This window comes from Lates calcarifer, linkage group LG20, assembly GCF_001640805.2.
Source record: "Lates calcarifer isolate ASB-BC8 linkage group LG20, TLL_Latcal_v3, whole genome shotgun sequence".
NCBI lineage: Eukaryota > Metazoa > Chordata > Actinopteri > Centropomidae > Lates > Lates calcarifer.
The window spans coordinates 12,810,649-12,830,661 of record NC_066852.1 but is presented as its reverse complement, the minus strand read 5'-3'; the positions used below and the strand labels follow the sequence as shown (position 1 = coordinate 12,830,661).

The 20,013-nt window shown below is 39.3% G+C and overlaps 1 protein-coding gene across 3 annotated transcripts in view; it reads left to right on the top strand.

The window, feature by feature from the left end:
- LOC108893349 (spectrin beta chain, non-erythrocytic 1) overlaps positions 1 to 20,013 on the top strand; it is a 49,612-nt gene that overhangs the window by 3,555 nt on the left and 26,044 nt on the right. For 2 of the 3 annotated variants that reach the window (XM_018691312.2, XM_018691315.2), the window contains exon 2: positions 10,187 to 10,374. In XM_018691312.2, coding sequence (XP_018546828.1) covers positions 10,218 to 10,374 — 157 coding nt within the window. In that variant the 5' untranslated portion in view covers positions 10,187 to 10,217. Of the gene's footprint in view, positions 1 to 10,186; positions 10,375 to 15,471; positions 16,155 to 20,013 lie in introns of those variants that run through there. The other variant, XM_018691316.2, reaches the window with a different exon arrangement.

Here is a 20,013-nt window from a genome sequence, read left to right as displayed (position 1 = left end):
ATGAACAGCATTCAACAATGGAATGGCACTGTGAATGTGGGCCCCCCATAGTGCTGATTCTCAAAATCCCTCTCGAACAAGCTTTTTTTTCAGGTCCTGCTATTCACACATTCATTGTGCTGCAGTGAACCATGTCACTAACCCGGCGTACGCCTTGTGTATCTAGTGCTGCCAGTGCCTCCTGATGTGCAGTTCTTCATTTAACATTTCATTTTTTTAGGTCTGTAACTGCAACATCTCAAAGTATGACAGGGTTTAGTATGGGTTGCTATTGTGCTTTTTTCAGCCTTAAATTATCCAGTCTTTTTGTGTGTCATATGTAAAACCCCCTGAAAGCAGTTCAGTTGTTGACATGCGTGCCTTGTGTTGTGGAGGTCAGAAAGTGACACTGATGTTGGCTTGAAATAAACAACTGAAGAGGCATTTGGCACTTATTTATCCTTTGGACTGTGCGAGGGCTTTAATTGTTAGACAGTGAATGAGCCTGAAGCTTTGCAAAAATAAAATGCATAGAATAAAAGAAAAAATGTCTGGCTGTGGTCAGTAGGTTTTTGTTGTTGTTGTTTTTTTTTGTTTTTTTAAACAATGTTTAGTATTTGGTTAAAGATCTTTTTAGAGACCAGAGAATCCTACAACATTTGGTGGTTATGAAATATTTTCGACAATTTGAATCAGTTCCAATAGGTTAGTCATGATAAGACTAATGCTGTTTTAACTTTGTTTTTGAACAGTTAACATTCGGGAGATACATTTGAGAATGTCACTCACTGGAACATACCCACTCTAATTTCAGAATGTTAAAAAGTAGGTCATCATTCTGAATATTACAGCATTTTTAAAACGAAGGGATGCAGTATGTAACTGAGGCCACATAATCTGGAGAACTGTGTCATCTGCATAAAATATGCATTTAGTTTTTAAGGAGAGCTGTGTCATTAATATAAATCACAAATTATCTTTTATCTATAATTAAACAGTAGCCGATGAGTAAACTTGGATAAAAGGTATTTTATTACTTTAATAGCGTCCACATTCCAGAGGAAAAACAGTATGCAGTTTTCTCTCAATATAATCAGCTCATATTACTTGTTTCCAGCTTTCCATGATAGTTATGTTCCAAACCCCTACATAGCATCTACATACCTTCTCTAATCTCAAATTGCACAGCTCTGATTCTATATCGACCAAAATAAATTGTATTCACATTTCTGTTAATTTGATGCTAATATTCTGCCTGTGTAAATTGAGTTTTCTAATGACTACTGAAATTACTATGATAACTATATGTGTAACAGTCAAAGTTTGAATCACAAACACATCTAAATGCTCAGTGGTTCAGGGGGAGGACATTTCACTTATGTCCCCTATTTTTGATAATGTCAGAAAAGTAGAGAGGGCGAAGGAATACGGGCATAGCGTGGGTCACATGACAGCAGCCAGGAGCTGGACACAGCCACATAACCATCTGGAAAGCTTGCCTGTTTTTTCAGAGTTCTTTAAATATTCTCATATGCTATTAAAACTATATTTACAGTATGGTTAATAATCAATAAAACCACCTTTTTTTTTTGTTTTTAAAGATTAGGTCATTGGAAGGGCTTTTTTTACAGTTAGTGTCTCTTGCGGGGGCAGACTTTTCATGCAGTAGAAATTCAGAACAGTTGTTGCACCAGTGCTTCACAGGGTCACAAAATGTTGTACACCCCCTCAGGAATCTAAAAACACAATGTCTCATTGCCAGTTTAAACCATAGAGCACAGCTAAGCCAGCATCTCTGATCTGACATTTCTTGATCTAGGCAGCATTTGACATTTGGATAGTGGATATATTTGGATATAAAATATAACTAAAAATTAACTACCTCTAAACACAATAAATACTATTCATTGTTTGTGTCCAGTTTGTCACTCCAAGCCTTTTTGGGGTTTACTCTGCAATTACAGTTAGAAATCACAGTCACAGTCTTGTGCTGCAAGGCTGCCTTTTCACATAAGTGAACATGTCTTTACCAAAGGTTGCAATTTGCTAAATGAAGGCTCACAAGTCGCAAATCATTACTACTTCAAGCAGCAGATGTTTCACACCACCTCTAATATCAAGCTGGTAATTTGAATGTGGCCTCAGTCTTTTTAATGCATGCTATAAGCATCTTCTCTATCCTAGTATTTCCTGTTTTATTCTACTGTTATTCTACTGTCAACTGCTACTAATGAAATGTGTCAAACTCCAAAAGACACACAGTATGAAGCTAAAGGGAAACAAAACTCTTGCATTTTGGACCATTAATGTAAGGGTACAAATATTAACAAAAACCTCTTCCACACATGATGATGGAGCATTAGGAGTTGTGAGTATCAGTAGATGTTTGACAGATGGTGTTGTTGATGTGAGGTATTTCACATTGTCTATGAGGTGTATTAGGCAGTATTATAGGTGTTTGTTGTTGTGATCCTTTTGATCAAGTTACTTTTCTAATAAGCTGTATTAATACTATACTCAGTGTAGAGACTTTGAATCCAGTAGGGTCCTTTTTTTATTTAGTTGAGTCAATTGTATGTATCGGGTATGAATCTGATAGCACCATGCATCAGAATTACCACACACACTCTCTCACACACAGGAGCAGACCTATAGGCATACTGACAGTGCCTACACTTGGTCTTGTGTGTTTTAAAATGGCAAGAACCAATTCACAGTGGATTAGCCTGATCTGCATGAATATTTCATTCACTGATGTTTTTAATTTGGATTTCTGGCAGCGCTGGAGATTGATGCTGCCACTGTGACTTCCAGCCAAATGTACTTCAAAGCACAGGCTAGGCTCAGGACTCATCCAGCAGCAGAAGCAGGACAGGAGCAGCAACCACCATAACTTTTACCTTGCTTTGGCCACGCTGTAGCACTGCTCAATCTAAAAGCAATAAAAGTAGTTCTATTATAAAATAGGCTAATGCTTTGGATGGACCTGACTTGCTACAGTAGGAGGAAGGTAATGATGATATATCCAGTGTATAATCTCAGTGTCTCTGTAAAGCAATGTTACATCTCTTTTAAAGTTGTGAGAATTATATTATTTGTGCAAATCGGATTGCTACAGATTATTCTTTGGGAAATACTTTTTCAGTTCAGCTGTGAAACTTGTTTTTTTCCTTATCATTGTTTGCTAATACCTCTCACTGACAGAGGTAAGCAGGTGCATATTGTGCCACCATTAACTTGTGATGTGTCAGTGTTTCACTGGAGAATCAATGTAAAAGATTGCGAGTTTGACTGTGACTCTATTTAAGATGGTTTAGGGAATCAGGATAGGTGTTTCACCAATTTAATTTGACTAATTTCATACATGTAACAGATCTCATTTGGATATGAGATAGAGGGAAGGCATTTTTTTCAAACCAGACACTCCTTCATTTGGGCATAGTTAAAGAATATAGCAGTTGCTCAGTAAGATGTCATGAAATCCTGCTTCTCTCATTTCTAGACTGATAAGAAAGTTTTAAATGTTTATAGTTTTCAATTTGATTGACAAAGATTATATGGAAATGAGTGAATTCTTAAAATTAATGGTACTGTCTCTTTAAGTAGCATATTTGCCACAAATACTGCATTTTACTGATTGTATTTGTATGAATATGATTTTATGATTTCTTGACAGCTGAAAAACAATTTGGTATATTTCCTGTTACCAAAATGACATAATACATTCATATTAATTTATTCTTATTTGAAATCAGTTATTTGATTAAATAACCCCAAAATAGTAATCTTAAAAATATTCTTCCTTTTAAAGATAAAATATTATGCACCATTGTACTGTATTCAGAGCTGGTACCTTAAACCAAAGTAACATGTCTGTGTCTGTGTGTGGAGGGCATGCTGGCCGCTTGAGTGTTTGATGAATGTGATGCTACAGGTCAACAAAGGACCTCTGCTGTCCTATTCAGCAGGGCATTCAGGACAGGATCAGCAGCCTGTGGAGGGGCCTCTGATACATATGTGCCTCTGGCTGTCTCATCTCTGCAAACAGGAAAGGCTCGAACGGCTGGCCTCAACTCTCTGCTGACTCTTCCATTGTATGGGGCCAGTTTGCCGGGGCAGGCTTTGTGCACTGCATTTTGGGATCTGCCACCACCCCACCCTCCAGGCTCATCTGGGTGGGTGTCACAGGCAGGCTGATTTGGGGCAACAGAGAGATGCTACCTCAGCTTGAACTCATTAAAATGTGTTTATGTAAACAATTTGGCTGCTTTACAGTCATAATGATGTCCCCAGCAAAATATTTACAACTAAATATAATAATTGTATGTTTTGAATACCATTATTGTACTATAGCTTTTGGTAAGTGTTGTATGGCAAGGCCTATAGCTCCTTTGTTTGGCATTAGAGGGAGTGGTTGTATGTGTGCACGTGTCTGCCCTATTCCCCTGGTGCATGGTGGCTGGCTAATGTGCACAAGGCCTAATTCCCTGCAGGCGACTGATTGTGGGCTCTATTTCTCTTTTCCTCTCTCCCTGATTAACGGGTGCATTGACAAACAGACCAGCTGGGCAAAGGGAAGCAGCTCTGAAAGGGGAGGAGGGGTGATGGAGAGTGAGACAGAAGGAGGTGGTGGCTCTGTCTGCCTGTCATCCTGCTGGCGCTGCCCTGCTTTCTTAGCCGGTGTCACTCTGCTGTGAGGGATAACCTGATGTATGTATGCCCGGTCAGAAGCCACGGTTTAGCCTTGAGGCATTCCTTGGCGTCCCACTTTTACTCTTTCCTTTTTCAGATGCACTGTTCTTCCAAACAGTCTAACTTACAGTACATGTTTCCTATTTTGAGTTAGTGCATAGTGCTATCATCTTTGAAGAGGTTAGTCTCCATATAGGCCATACCCTGTTACCCAGCTTGAGGATATTTTCTAGCTAATTGTAATAGCAGCACTTATATTTTATATATTATTTATATGTTATTTTTGTTTTTTTAAATTCAGATATTAATTTTTCAAAGGCATATTGATGCATGAAGAATGTGTGACAGATTCTTTCATTACATTAATGTGTGTCCTTTGTTGTGGATTAGGCCTTAGGGGGATTTTTTTTTTCATAGAACCTCTTTTATGCCCCCTTTTTGTGCCACATCTGTCTGCTTGTCTGCGTCTTTTTCCTGATAGGAGCAGTATTGTTGGAAGTTGAATTACAGTAGCTTTGGGGCTAACATCTGATGTCTCCAGAAGCTTTGTGTATAGGGAAAAAAAGGGCAGAAAAGGCTCCGTTATGCCTTTTAGCTTTACAGTTCAAAGTAAAGGTTGTTTGGTTCTGTTCTGTCTCAGATTTGGTTTCTTTCTGGACTAGTGGGAGGTAGTTGTATGTTGCTGAGGCTAGCATGGTGGTAGGTGTTCAACTGACCCATTTTGTATGCTGACTGCTAATACACTGTATGGTTACATTCTGAGTGGGTGGATTTGTATGTGTGGCTTTTAGAAGCACTGTGGCTGTGTGTGTGTGGGTTGGTGGTGGTGAGGGGGGCGTGTAATAGGTCAGCTCAGCTTTCATGTGTGGTTTCATGCCACACTGTTGTGTGTGGGAGGATGAGTACAGTAGGTTGTATCATAGTAGGTCAGGGGATTGTTTGTCTGATCCATTGAGGAGCGATTAGTGCAGACACTGAGCCGAGCCTCTTCCTATCCACAACAAGGGGAGGATTGCCCTCCATTTGCCACTCACTGGACCTCACTGGTCCAGCCCCTTGTCTACTCCCACAGAGAGATTGTCATGGACTTCATTGCTGCCAAGTCTGTCCTGGATAGTTTGTCCTGTTTGTGGCTCTTGCTTCCATGCTTGTCATCAGCAGCACCACACTACAGTCAGTTGTATCATATAAACCTGCCTGTAATTTTAATGATTAATTTGCCCCATGATTTGACATGGTGATGTTGATGAGAGCATGGACTGAAAATTGTGAGAGTTGTCAAAACTGATGTTTGACTAATAACTGTGTGATTGATGTATTTTAGAGAATATCCAACCTTGAAATTAAGGACTTAAGATACAGACTACTTTCAAACAGAGACATACATACACAGTAGGTTCAAGGCACTAGCCAAGTCCTGGGGTGTCAATGAGTAGAGAGGTGACAGGTTGGGGGGCAGTGTGGAGGCGTTGTTCTGCCTTCTTCTCTAATCCCTGCATTTATTTTCTATTGCCAGCCACTATTTAATCTGCCACTAATAGGATTTGCCAAGCTTTTGTTTTATTTTTTTTTTAATAGCTGGAATGTGTGAGACTTGGTTTAACAAAAGTAAGGTGTACCTTTGGGTTGGAATGATGGACAATTCCACAGCCTGCTAATTTAAAAACTGAAGCCATCAATGATATTTGTACAATTTGATGTCAAAAGATGCTAAATAGTATAAATAGTAAATGTATGTTAAATGACTATTTTACATGCAAAGCTATACATAGCTAATTTTGCATAGTAGAATTAGCTATTCATGGCTTCTTCAAATCTCAGTCTCTCTGAATGATAAACTCTTATCCAATGTGTCCTGGTGCCTTATGGATCAAGATTTAACAACTGCAACACCACTTGTTCAATTGTGGTTATGGACCTTTGATGCATCTCATCCCCCTATTTCTGCCTGGTCTCCTGCCTGTATGTACACTGTGAACTATCCAATGAATGCAAGATTGCCAAAAAATAATCTTGGGGAAAAACAAAACCAAAAAAAAGACATAGCACAATAAAGCCTACTGTAATAGTGTGGCTCAGTCTAACATTAAGTCGCCCCCATGCTATACAGCTGCAGATAATTACTGTGAGTGAACTCTCTCCTTGCAGTTTTAAGTCAGAGTAGCTAACACAGTGCTGTAAAATAATGCTTGAGATTTCCGAGTGGAACATTTTATATTGAAGATAGTGCTTTTTTTGTTTTTGTTTTTTTTTTAATCTGCACCACAATCCCCTCCCTTTGACACCATGCTCAATGATCCTATTGTCTGTTTATTATGTGTATTTTTCACCTAATGATGGAAGGAATATATATGGCTGCACGCTCACAGTATACAGTATTGATAGGTATTGGTTCTGGCAGTTTTCTCCCATTGATTTCTAGGTTTGATTTAGAGGATGCATTGACTTGGTATGACATGATTAGTCCAAGAATGGTCCTAGCTGACACATTACAGACAGCTTTATATTCAACAAGATAAATCTCTGTCATCAGCTGGTATCATGTTTTTCAACCACACCTCAAGGAAAAAAACAGAGAATGAATACATAGCCTCATTAATGAACAATGTGCCGCTTAGCTGGCCTACTTAATCTCCTCCAGAGTACCACCTTGTTTGCCCCTTGGATTCTCTTGCTTCCATTGTCTCATTGTAGCAGAACATAATCTAACATAGACTGAATTAAACTCATCATACCAGGCATGATTGAGAGCTTATATGACCAAGATGTGGGCACAGGAGTTTCCATGCATTAATGAATAAATTGAGCCTTGAACCAAAGGACAGGGTTGACAGTCCTCAGTCATTGCTAAGCTTAGAAATACATCTCCTAACACCCCACTACCATTTTACCACCACCCTCGCTCTCTAATCCATCATGTCAGTATAAGTCAGCCACAGCCACCAGACACAACAAAAGATAAACTAACAAGTATTAGCAAACTGACTCAACCTCATCTATTAATCCATTCAATGCTCTTAAACAAATGGCCCCAGTTAGTTAATGTGTCTCTCTGGAGGGGGAGTTTATCTTAATGTAGATCACCCCCCCTGGGTGTCAGTGTATAACACTAAGGACAGGATCTGTCTGCTCAAATGCTCTTTGTGTCATATTTTGTTTGATTTGTGATACTTGGCGAACCTATTCAGACTCACTGTGTTTTTATCTGCATGTATGTAAAAATATTTTCTTCCCTGCTGCTGTCTGCTGAATTGTTGAGTTAACAACCATTTATCTGTGGATTTATCTGAGGATCCATTAATAGCACCAAGCTGTTATTGCCAGAGTCCGGTAGATGAGAGCGTTATGACAGTCAGGGGTCAAAAACACAGTGGGTCACATGACTTGTGAGGCTTCGAATAGTTCAGAAGCAATCAGAGCAGGATTTACTGACAAAACAACTATTTGTAATGACTTTGCAAACTGATCCTGTGTATTGTAAATCAATGATTGATGTTTGGAATATTTGTAGAGTCAAATTATTAATTATGGAAGAAATGCACTGGAGTGAAACATTACAAGAGGCAACTCCATCTTCTGTGATAGTTATTATCATAGCCTGTTGTAATCATTGTGGCTAGTCTCCATGTCTCCAATATAGTGGAGGAAATGCAGTCATTGAATAACTTATGTACAGATCCAGAAGCAATACCAATACCATTATTAGCATTAAATGTCATTATGTATACTGACAGCCATTAGGCTCTGTAATGCAGTGATAAGTGACCTTTAGGTGCTTATTTACATGGTATATAAGTTATTTAGCTGTGGGTATAATCCTATTGATCTTCTGTTGATCTTCTGTTGACTGAACATACAGAAGCTGTGTCACTCCAACCATTTTACAGCTAAACAGGATCAGTATCAGACAACCACGATCCCCCACAACAACAATTAGAATATTTATCTGGTAGGCAGTAAGTGAGAGAGTGGACAGCTCAATTGAAAAAGGACAAGAAGTGTGTTGTTGTTTCCCATCTTCACATATGCCACATTTAAATCCAGGTTATACATCTTGTTAGTGACTTCCATATTTATTTCATATTTATATCAACCCAACAGTTTAAACTTTAGAATACTTGAAAAATATGAATGTAGTGTCTAGGTCATGGTCATAAGTTTATGTTATATTTATGTTGTGGATATGGATGGACACAAAACACAGGCTCTAATGTTATTCTGTATTCTACAGAGAAGGAAAAATAAAATACCCTGTCACATGGCTGCTAATAATATTTCCTAAATGATTTCAGACATATTTTGGCCAAAACATTAATCCTGTTTTTGAAATAACATTCATCTTCAGTCTGTTGTGATATACTTAATCTATGAATTTTCTTGTCTTAATATCCTCTGATAATTATTGCTAAATCAGAAATATCTTAGTCATAATTGCATCTAATTTCAATTTATTACCTCAGAAAAATGCATGAAAATACCACAAGCCTATGGCACTGCTGTGACCAGCTCCCACTATTAGTAGCTATTCAGTGTCTCCACAGTCTGCCATTGCTGAAAACAGCTGGCCTTACAGAGTCAGTGGATATATTCAATTTTATGTAGTAGCCTTCTGTGCCTATTTCTAACAGGCATGTAGACATATATAAGCATGGTTGTACAATATTTGTTGTGCAGTAATTCAGCTCAACTGAAAAACTGTCACACACACACACCATTAAAATCAATAAAGAGGACAAGATGCATTTGTTTCTGGCTCAGATTAAATCTGTCAGCAAAATACATAGACCCAGCTGGAGCCAGTTGGAGAAAGGGGTGAGACTGACCTCCTTGTTTATAAAATATTGATTGTTGCCAAAATGAAGGTACCCTTGTTTTTGTAACTGGATGCTAAATTCTTATAAATGGCAGGATAGCAGGGATTCTGCATGGCTAGCAGTGAGTGCAAAGACAGGGACTGAGAATTATGTTTTGGTTTGCTAAGTTCTCATATCATCATTTTGTGTGTGTGTGGGGAGGGATGTACCCTTCTAGGTTTTAGATGTGCAAGTCAAGATCTAATCAGTGTAGATTGAGCTTGTTTCTGCCATTGACACTCAGGCTAAAATGAGATTACTGGAGCTGCCCTAGCTTACAGGAGCAGTTAAATTCAATTACTGGTTGGCTAACCTAATGACTTTATGACAGTTGCTGAACTTATCGCAAAGTTTTTATCTCATTACACACTCTGGCAGTTATACTATCCAAGCTGCTTTTTGCATATGACTGTCGTTTGAGAATATAAAACTGTGTAGTTGAGAGGCTGTGTGGAGAGAGTGTGGGTGCTGGTTGTTACAGTGCATCCTCTTGCCCCTGATGAAATAGAAATAGATGCTCAGTTTCTAGAGGTAATCAAACGTTAACTTGCAAACATTTCAGGGGTCAGTTTTGTGAAGCTTCTGGAAGCTTATGCATTTTCCTCTCCCTTCTCTGTCTTCACTGACTCTCAATGCTTTTTGTGTCTGTGTCTGAATTGTAGGTTGAATGAGTTTTCCTCCAGCCTGGACACCATGAGCACCATTTCACCAACAGACTTTGACAGTTTGGAGATCCAGCAGCAGTATAATGACATCAACAACCGCTGGGATCTGGCAGCAGAGACTGACTGGGACAATGAGAACAGTTCAGCACGCCTCTTTGAGCGCTCACGCATCAAGGCTCTTGCAGGTATGCAACACTTAAGGCCTCAAACATATTATTCTTTTTATTCACAGTTTGAAACAGCTACAACAAAAATAAGGACCATAGGAGGTGGTTAACAAGTCCATTTCCAGTTTACTTTAACAATGAACTTTACAAAAGTGTAACATTTAAGACTTGAGATATCACAGACTGTAATGCTGTACAGCTAAGGTTAAAACTGCTGAAATATGAACAAGGTGGGATCAAATTAATTAGCACTTTAAAGGAAATCAGTAAAATGTTTACCATGTCAACAAAAACTGTATTAAACAGTGGATTCAGCTGTTTGTCCAAAGCTCTCTGCAGCTCTGCTAAAAAGCATTCTTACTTTATGATTTTCAGTTGCATATTGACATGCACATGTTTGGGACCACCAGAAATTCTTCTGTCCCTGTTAACATTCTAAGACTGGCTTTTTTGGCAGACATGATAGTCTTTGACAGCACATTTCTTGGAGGCTTACACCTTGTCTACATAGATAGTGTGGCATGAGAAGCACATGAGCAGAGTAGCAGCAGCAGCTCTGGTGCTCTGGAGTATTGAGTTGTAGGTCAGCTGCGTTTTGGAAGTGTGCAAAGCCCAATGCACAATCACTTTAGTTTGCAGGAAAAATATGAAAATAGACTTGAAGTATAAGAATACACTTTGGGCAGTGTTAATGGGTGTACAGCACAAGTCAAACGTGCCCTGTGTAGACAGCTGGATTGATTAAAAAAGTAGCATATCTGTTCTATCAAGACACATGAGATGGGTGAGTGAAAAATGAAGCTGAATCACCTTCCGTATAGACGTGTTGTTACTCTGTCTATTTCTGTTGTCTGCGGAAAGAAAGACAGACATTCTTAGGGCTGACATACTCTGACAGGCCCTGTGGATGGACAGATAGAGCACTAGCCCCAGCAGCTTAAAGGGTAGAATAATATGCATAATATGACACTAGTAAAACAGCATTCTCATTTTGTAACAGAATAGATATTATTCATCACACCACTCAAAGAGAACATCTATGGCTTTGAACTGTCTAGTCCTTAACTGTAGTACAACCTTTTTAAAAAATATAATTATTAGAAAATATTGTCTTATATTTAGGCCAATGATGACTCATTTTGAAACAACATTTTTAAATATGTGACAGGAGTTTGACAAACGGATGACAATTAGAGACAAAATCACAGACTAACTCTAATCTGCACAAATCTAATTAGGCTCTATAGACTGGGAACAAACTTAATTCTTTTTTGTCCCAAAAGGCAGAATTCTCTCTTTATAGGACAAGACAGAAATACTTCCAAAAGGAGGACAATGACAGCGAGCTGTACAGTCAATTCACCAAAGAGCAATAAGCAGTGATGGAATGAGGTGGTGAGACAAGACTTGGAGGCTAGGTGTGGTGAAAATCCTCCCATCAATGTGACAACACTCAGGAGATAAAACAATGTTGTAAATATTTTAAAATAATAGTCTATTCTCTCAAGTCTGCTCATTCAATAATAATCCAAAAAACAGAACAAAACAACCATTGCATGAGATTCGTGCAAAGTTTAGTCAGGTTAAATTTTTTCCAGATGAAAGTGTGGGGTTTTTTGTGCCAAAGCCTTCTACATCAGAGCACATGCCGTACCCAAATATTGGGCACTAAAATGAATGTGGGGGTGTTTTTTGATCTAATGCTAATGCCAGCCTGAACACAGCTTTTATTCCCTGCCTCACTCACCTACCCTTGACATTCTTGACATCCTTCCAAGCTGTGGAAGTGTCTGTGTCTGTCTGGCCAGCCCGTCTTGTTAGAGGCCCTAACTAATGTGACCCAGGTGAAAATCCTGATGGCTTTATTAGCTATTTAAGTACACCCTTTATGTTTATATGTGTGTGTGTCTCTGTGTGAGTGTGTGTTGAGTGTGTGCATGCATTTGTGTTTATTTAGCTACTCTCTACTGTCCTGGTTTCACATTCTACAGATAAAATCTCCATGTTATTAGTCAAAACAAGTTGCAGTTTCCTGGAGAACCCAGCAGAGGGGAGCAGCAGGCAGACAGGCACAAAGAGAGACAGACACACATAAACACACACACAGATTCTTGTTTCAGTCTCCCCATGGGGACACTCGTTGACACAATGCATTTCCAAGTCCCTTACCCTGACCTTAAACATCACAAAATAAATGCTTAAGTCTATGCCTCACCTAAACCTAATTCTAACCTCAATTGTAAAACCAAGGCTTAACCACCAAACAGCTCTAATGTCCTCATAATGATGGTTTTAAACCAAAATTTGTCCACACAACCATAGAACAACACGTGCACACACAATATACACACAAAAGGATGCAGAGAAAAGCCACATGTTCTGATGATCTTTGGCCATGGCTGTAGTCAAAGTTACTGAAAGATAAAACTCATTTCACTTACAAATACAACCTGACTCATTTCCTCATGACAACAGAACACAGTTTGGGTGTTTCCTGTATTGTGGTTGTGTATGCATTATAGTGAATTTAAAGTATAAGTATAATTCTTGCTATCATGTGATTAAGGAAAGCAACAGAGGGCGGTAATACTATGTGTATTAGTAGAGTGTGTGTGCCCTCTCGAGTGAATACCTGTGATACCATCTCGGTTTTACAAGTGTAGGCTTGATGTGCACATTCTTTGACGTGCTGTAGCAGCTATTTCCCCCTAGGCCAAACTCCTGCCCATCTTTTCAAACGTATCCCCAAATGTCAAGACCTACTGCATTCTGTAAGATGCTACTTTCTTACACTTCTCTCTCATGCTCTGTCTCAATCAAGAGTGTCTGCTTTCCTGCCTGAAATATGTTTGCATTTCCTGGTTCACACCTTATACACCGTTGCAGTTTGTTGGAATCATTTTACTACTGGTGTTACAGTAGTGGTTGCCACTAGTTTCACAGCAAAGAGCCTCCCCTGTGTTAAGATCATTGTGATTTGCATAAATAACCACTTATCTTCTCTCTTTTACTGTGTAAGTAGCAAGGCAAGCCATGCAAATTTTTTTGCCTTGCATCACACTCAGTTACACCTATATACTTGTAAGTTTCCACAGTGGGAAAGAGCAAAGCTTTTGCACTTTACATGCATCTGTATGCCTTTCATTTACACTGTCATTATTCACATTATAACTACATCATTGTCACAGATATGACAAATCAGTTAAATCAGAAAACCACCAATTAATATACACAGACCATGTTTATATATTTGAAGTAGACATAATGAACTAAGAAACAACACATAAATGCAGAGCTCTCTCACATTTGGCCACATTTGGAGATACTGACATTAACATTTGAGTGATTTTTTGACTCTAATAAAAAAACAGCTCTGTCTGCTCCAGGGGGATTCCCCTTCAGATCAGATATTTACTGCCAGTGTTTGGCATATGGTCCAGCCTTCCGACCTCCCTCAGGTCCTGAGAAGAAGTTGGGCTGTAGGATAAAATTTACATGCTCAGCAATAGATCATGCCTTCCTCCCTCTGGCAGTGCATACTCCCCCAGCAGCTCCTATCTTTACCTCTTTCTTGTCTGGGTCCATTCACCACACCAGACCATCATAAATTATCATTAATTCCAGTTTGCTAAATGCAAGAGTTTCTCCCAAATTCCCCCTTTGGCAGACTTTCTCACGGTTTGTTCTCACATTTTGCAATACGCATTAAATGACTGTCAATCCTACCTAGCATGTTTATTTAATAGTATATCTACATGACTGATGGGTTTTATAGGGAGGAAACTGCTTCTGCATAATATGATAAGATGTGTACACCAGACACACAAAGCTGCCATCACATCTGCCTCTCATGTTAATTGGGATTGCAATGTTTGATAAATGGCCATTACTGTGGTTTACCTGCTCCCTGTTCCTCAGAAGGAAGCATGTTCTCTTTGGGTCTCATTAGATTAGTCCCCCTCCATAAACACCCAGTCACACAAGGCCCAGGGCATTTGGTCCTCTAATGAGACCCATCCAGATGCTCCCAGCTCATCAGGACAAACAGATCAAAAACATAACCAGACCTTTTTACCACTGCCCCCTGACCAGACCAAAAAGCTGTCCACTCATAAGAAAGGCTGTGACCTTAGTCCTCACTGTGTTTACAGTCTTGTGTAATTTATACACACACAGGCATTCAGTACATCTGTAACTTTGCCTTACTGTTGCATTTTAGGGTGTTAATTAGCAGCTACAAACATGCCAGAAACCTTTCATTCAATAAGTTACTCACCTTTCAAAATATACTTAGATTTAAGTAAATACTGCTTTAATATGAGTGTTGCATTACGGACCACAGCCATCAAAGTCATGAGGACATAAACTTGCTTTAGAATCTGAAGTGCTGAGCTAAAAGGCTGTAATTACTGTTTCTATTAGGTGATGTTCCTTTGTCCAATGATGGAGGAAAATAATACTTTTGCAACCTTCAAATCCCTGCATAACCTAAATTATAAGTCAGTTTTCCTCCTGTGTTTGCAAACAATCACTTAATTTGGCAGTGGAAAATAGACATATAGACATTTGCAAAGAAACATTGTTTCCTTAACAAGGTGTGCCAGGTATAATTTCTATATTTGTCTCTAATCTAGTAACTCATAAAATTTGTTGATATAGTATTATTTTAGACAGGTAATGACTCTCTTCCACCTCCACCCCTGCCCAACCATCTGCTTGGCAAACAGACACACAGTTTACACTTTCAAATCTTGTTGAGGCAGGAAAGAGCTTTTTGAGTTGCTGAGACTTCTCAACAACTTCCTTCCTGTTGTAACATCTTATCATGAGGCAGACCCCCGTAACAGAAGAGAGCAGATCAGATGTCGTCTTAGAGAGTGATAGAAATAAAAAGGAACCATGGAGTGAGACAAGAGGATAAGAGGTGATATACCTTCTTGGCAGGCCACACCCCGGTGCTCCCTGGAATTAAGGTGGAGTTTAATAATCCGCCTCAAGCTACACTGAGCAAAGAACTCTAATGGTTTAGTCCACCTCTATACCTCCTCCCTCCCCTCATCACTCCACCATGTTCTTCCTTTGTGCTCCTCCCTCAAACACACCTTATGCAAATGACACAATTTTCAGACAGCACAGCAGGCTTTGTTTACACAGCTATCCGACCACAGCCGGTTAGCCTGTTCTGCTCTGCTCTGCTGTGCTCTGCTCTAGCAAGCGTGAGTTCAGAGCTAGGAGGGAAGGAGTAGCCAGTGTTCCTTTGCAAGCACCACGAGGGAGTGCAACCAAAAGATTTTACTTTTCTCAGAGGCCACAAGTGTGGTGAAACTCTTTACAGGAGGAGGTGAAACAAGAGAACATTTTGTTCCTCCGTTTTGTTTGAAATTATTCTTTGAAAAAACCCTCCACCCTCGCACTCACTGCTGTGTTTTTATTGGACAAGGTGGGACATACAGTAGATGAAGAGAAGAACCGGCGGCAATATTTTCAAGCTTGTGTTGTGCCACTGAGGTAATCTGGAAGAGAAGGACAAACCAAAGGATCTTGGATATATAAAACGTTTATCTTTTGGAAAACCCTCTAAAGGATTTGACACATTTTAGTGGGAAAGGTTGACTCTGCTGTGCTATGCACAAGAACTCCCATTCACTCTATATCTGAGAGGAATATTCAGGAGAAATCCAGAAAAAGGGCCATGGAGTGGGACCAGAGGGACAGAGAGCCCTGCTTGTCTCCAGCAGCATTTGTTAATCAGGTGCAATACTCAAACATCTTGGAAGGACGGTTTAAACAGCTGCAAGGTAAGAGTCATACTGATCTAGTGCCTTTCCATTTGGGAATATTGAATATACATTTATCCAGTTTTGCTTGTTTAGGTTAGTTAAGCGAGTGAACATACAGTTGTGCTACTGCTACTGTATGTGAACATACAGTTGTGCTACTGACATTACAAGTTATAGTCTCAAGTTTTCTGGCGTGTGGCTTGTGGAAGTTGTTAACATTAATTGTTAACATTAAAAGTTATTCATAAGACTGTGTTAGGGTGAGGAGTGTTACCGTTCTCACATATCCTGTTGTTTGTTGAAACAGGAAACATTAAATAGAATTTGACGCGTTGGCTTGTGCTCTAGTGGCAGTACCACAGCAGGTGCTTTTCGCCCTGAATGAGTCCCCAAATAGGTCAGCACGTTTTCTGGCATAAGTCATTATCTGTGAGAGGTTGGAAAGACTCCTTCATCAATTTGGTTCTTTTTCAGGGCTTAATGTGGAGAGATTTGAGGAGAGTTGTAGTAGACACAGTAGGCTTCAGCTCAGCTCTAAAGCAGGCAGGCAGTCTGGCACCTGATCACTGGGCCACCTGTCCTTTCTTATCTTATTACAATGCATGTCTCTGTCTCTGACCAAAGCCTGTGAGGTCCATGAGGTCTTGCACACAGAAATCACAGAGGCCACTGGTTGTGACATATGACTTGGGAAATAATGTGGTAACTAAAGTGCTGACACGTACATGATCTATGATACTACCCTGTAGATCTTATGCTAAAACTTAGGTGACTCATTGTAAGGAATCTTGTAACTCCCAAACACCTGTTACTGATAAACAGCAATATATAAATGGTTAAAAAAAAGAAAAAGACAAAAACCTCTCTTGTGTACATTTTTATACTGTGTGAGGTTTTTGTATGAGCACCATGTATACCTTGTGAGGATTCTTGTATTATCTTGTGGCCTGTTCCTTTGAGCTTTAGACCCGTTCGTCACAGGCCATGAGGTAAAGTATTTGCAGTAGTAGAATGTGTACGTGCACTTGTATATGAAACTGGCATGTCAGTCAGTGGTGTGCATGAAGATCAGAGTTTTGCTAGCTTCCGGTCCCTCCCTGGTTGCTGTCTGGAATGGAAAGCTGTCTTTGAGTTTACGTGAGAGGCAGGTCTACTCTCTCTGCATGTTTGACATTCTTGTAGTGAACCAACAATATTTCATCTCCCATACTAAGAAATATCTTCATCGTCACTGAGGAAGAGTTTGTTCACTGAAAGGACGTGTTAACCATCTCCACATTGACAGGAGGTGAGACAGAAGAGATAGGATCTTTTACATAATGAAAATACAAGATTTACAACATTGTCAGAGTCAAACCGTGAAACATCACGCACAGAAAAGCTCAGGGTACATACCTGCATATCTTTATCTTGTTTAGCTGGAAAACCTTAAACTCACTGTGTAATTTTGGGGGTCACTGACCAGTCACCAAATTTATGCTGACGGGATTGATTCACACTTCCCTACAAGAAGAATATTGTGAAATGAGGTTAATTCAGGAGCTCTGTTTATTAATATGTATGAATGATATGTAAAGAGGGGGGTTAACATAACACACAGATGTATGTGTGATATACACACTTTACTCCTTATGTTGTATTTGTTGGTCATTTCTGTGCATGGATATGTTCTAGATGAAGTTTTCTGTAAATAAAAACGCACAAACATTTTGGCAACACCCACTTGTATTTCCAGTTTGACTACCCTTGAGGGTTAGTCTTTATGTCACTCCCTCCCTCCTTGTGTTAAGTCATGATGGCTGCTGGAATGATGAATAGGAAGATGTGCACATACATAGTTTGGTGTCATTATACCAGCACTTCACACAAATGGAAGCATTCACAAAATAGTTCTCTTTGTGGTGGAGAGGTGTATGTATGTTTACAGTCATCCTGTTTTAACTCTTTAACTTTTAAAACATACAATGTGTCCGCATGCATTTGAAATATTTGTCTCCTTGCAAGATTAGTAGTTCCCAACTTGTTTTGGACAAAAATTCAACCTCAGCTCTACAACATGCTAAACAGATTTCCATGTGAGCATTTTAACACCTTAACAAAGAGATTTGTGGAGAAATATTTGAAAAAGCATTTTTAATGGTTGAAAATTGAAAAAGATTTTCAGGCCCTATACCTGTCTAACACTATAGCACTGAATGTAGCATTATCTGACTTAGTGGTAAATGATATCTAACCAGTAGAGAATAAGCTGAGTGACTAAGTAACTCTGGCCAAAGGGGACAGGATTAATGAAACACTGGGCCACATAGTTAAATTACATTGAGAGGGAAAAACCCTTTTTGACAGACAGAGGGGGAGTTACTGTTTTTTAATAGCCTTATTTTTTTTGGACCCACTTCAACATTATTCTTTAACCCAAAAAATCATTCACAACCAGTTAAGAGAATATACTGCTTATTTCAAACCCTAGCAGAAATCACACTCAAATTATATTATGCAACCTTACTATATCTCTTGCATCTAATATGCAGTAGAGCAGTGCCGTGTGAAAGCTCATATTGCCTTATACTTCCAGGTATTGATCTCAGCGCCAAGATAAATACTTTGTAACTTTGGTTTGATGTCCTGCTTCATAGATAAATATGGTGTGAGTTCAGTTAGAGTACAGGGTCCTTGTTCAAAGGGTCACTGTCCTAGCTACCTGGACTCTCTGAGTCAACTTCTGTGGACTTTAGTTTGGACTGTCACTCATCAGGCTTTAGCAGCACAGCTTTATTCAAATAGAGAGTAGTTTTACACAGTTTTGACCCTTTAATGACTAAAAAACAATTACAAGCACAGCAAAAAATGACTTTCACACTGTAGCACCTAGTTGTGTACCACCAGTCTACTTTTACATTTGTTTAGTTTAGGTAATTAAGCATAAACGTTTTGGTCTTATTGAATGTCAACAGAGTAGTCACCAAGGGTAGTTTTTATCTCTCTCAGTGAATGCTAAACTGCCTTGGTCAGAAGCGTTTTTGTTCTTACTTAATTTAAGGATTTGAATTTATGCTGGAAGAGATCAATGTCACATTTTGGGTCAATTTTCAAATCTAGTAATACACTTTGAACTGAATATTGTAACTTAATATTTCTAACACTCTTCATTAAAGTTCTGACTCTGGTGGCCTCCAGCTGTAAGTCAGTCTCACATTACCTTGGTCAGGGTTCACAATACGTACACACACACACACACACACACCCACACACACACAAACACTCTCACACTCACACAGTGCCTTTTTGTTTGTACAGTTTTACTAATATTGACAGTTTCCTACTTAGGCAATAAGAAAGTGCAGTCTTGGAGGCTTCAGGACAATTATTGTCTTGGTGACATTTCACACCCTTCCTCTGTCCAGATGTTATGGCTGAGAGGTGCTTGCTTGTCTCTTTTTTTCGTGGGATTGGCCTTGGTTAGTCCTCTCCTCCCCTATCTTCCCTATTACCAGCTGCAGCTGCAGACAGAGGCATGACCTCTCAGTGCCATCAGTGATCAGTGCCTTCACTCCCATCAGAACGGGAAAGAGGACAATGCTGTACGAAATGTCTTTATCTTATTCACCCTTTTTGTCATTGGAAGAACAAACCTGTGAGAGTTAGGCAAGACACATTGTGTTTCTACACTTGTGACCTCAAACTGTTAAAAGTATAAAAATAACTCATGCCACATGTGGCAAGGCAGCGGTTTTACCACAGCCCTACTTTCAAAGTTATAAGCAAAGGAAGGGCAGTTCCGCTTTTCTAGGGAGAGAAATGTCAAAGTGTGTGCATCTGCATGTGCCATTTTGCTCGCTTTGTTTTGCACACACATTTCTTGTTCACAGTTTGATTT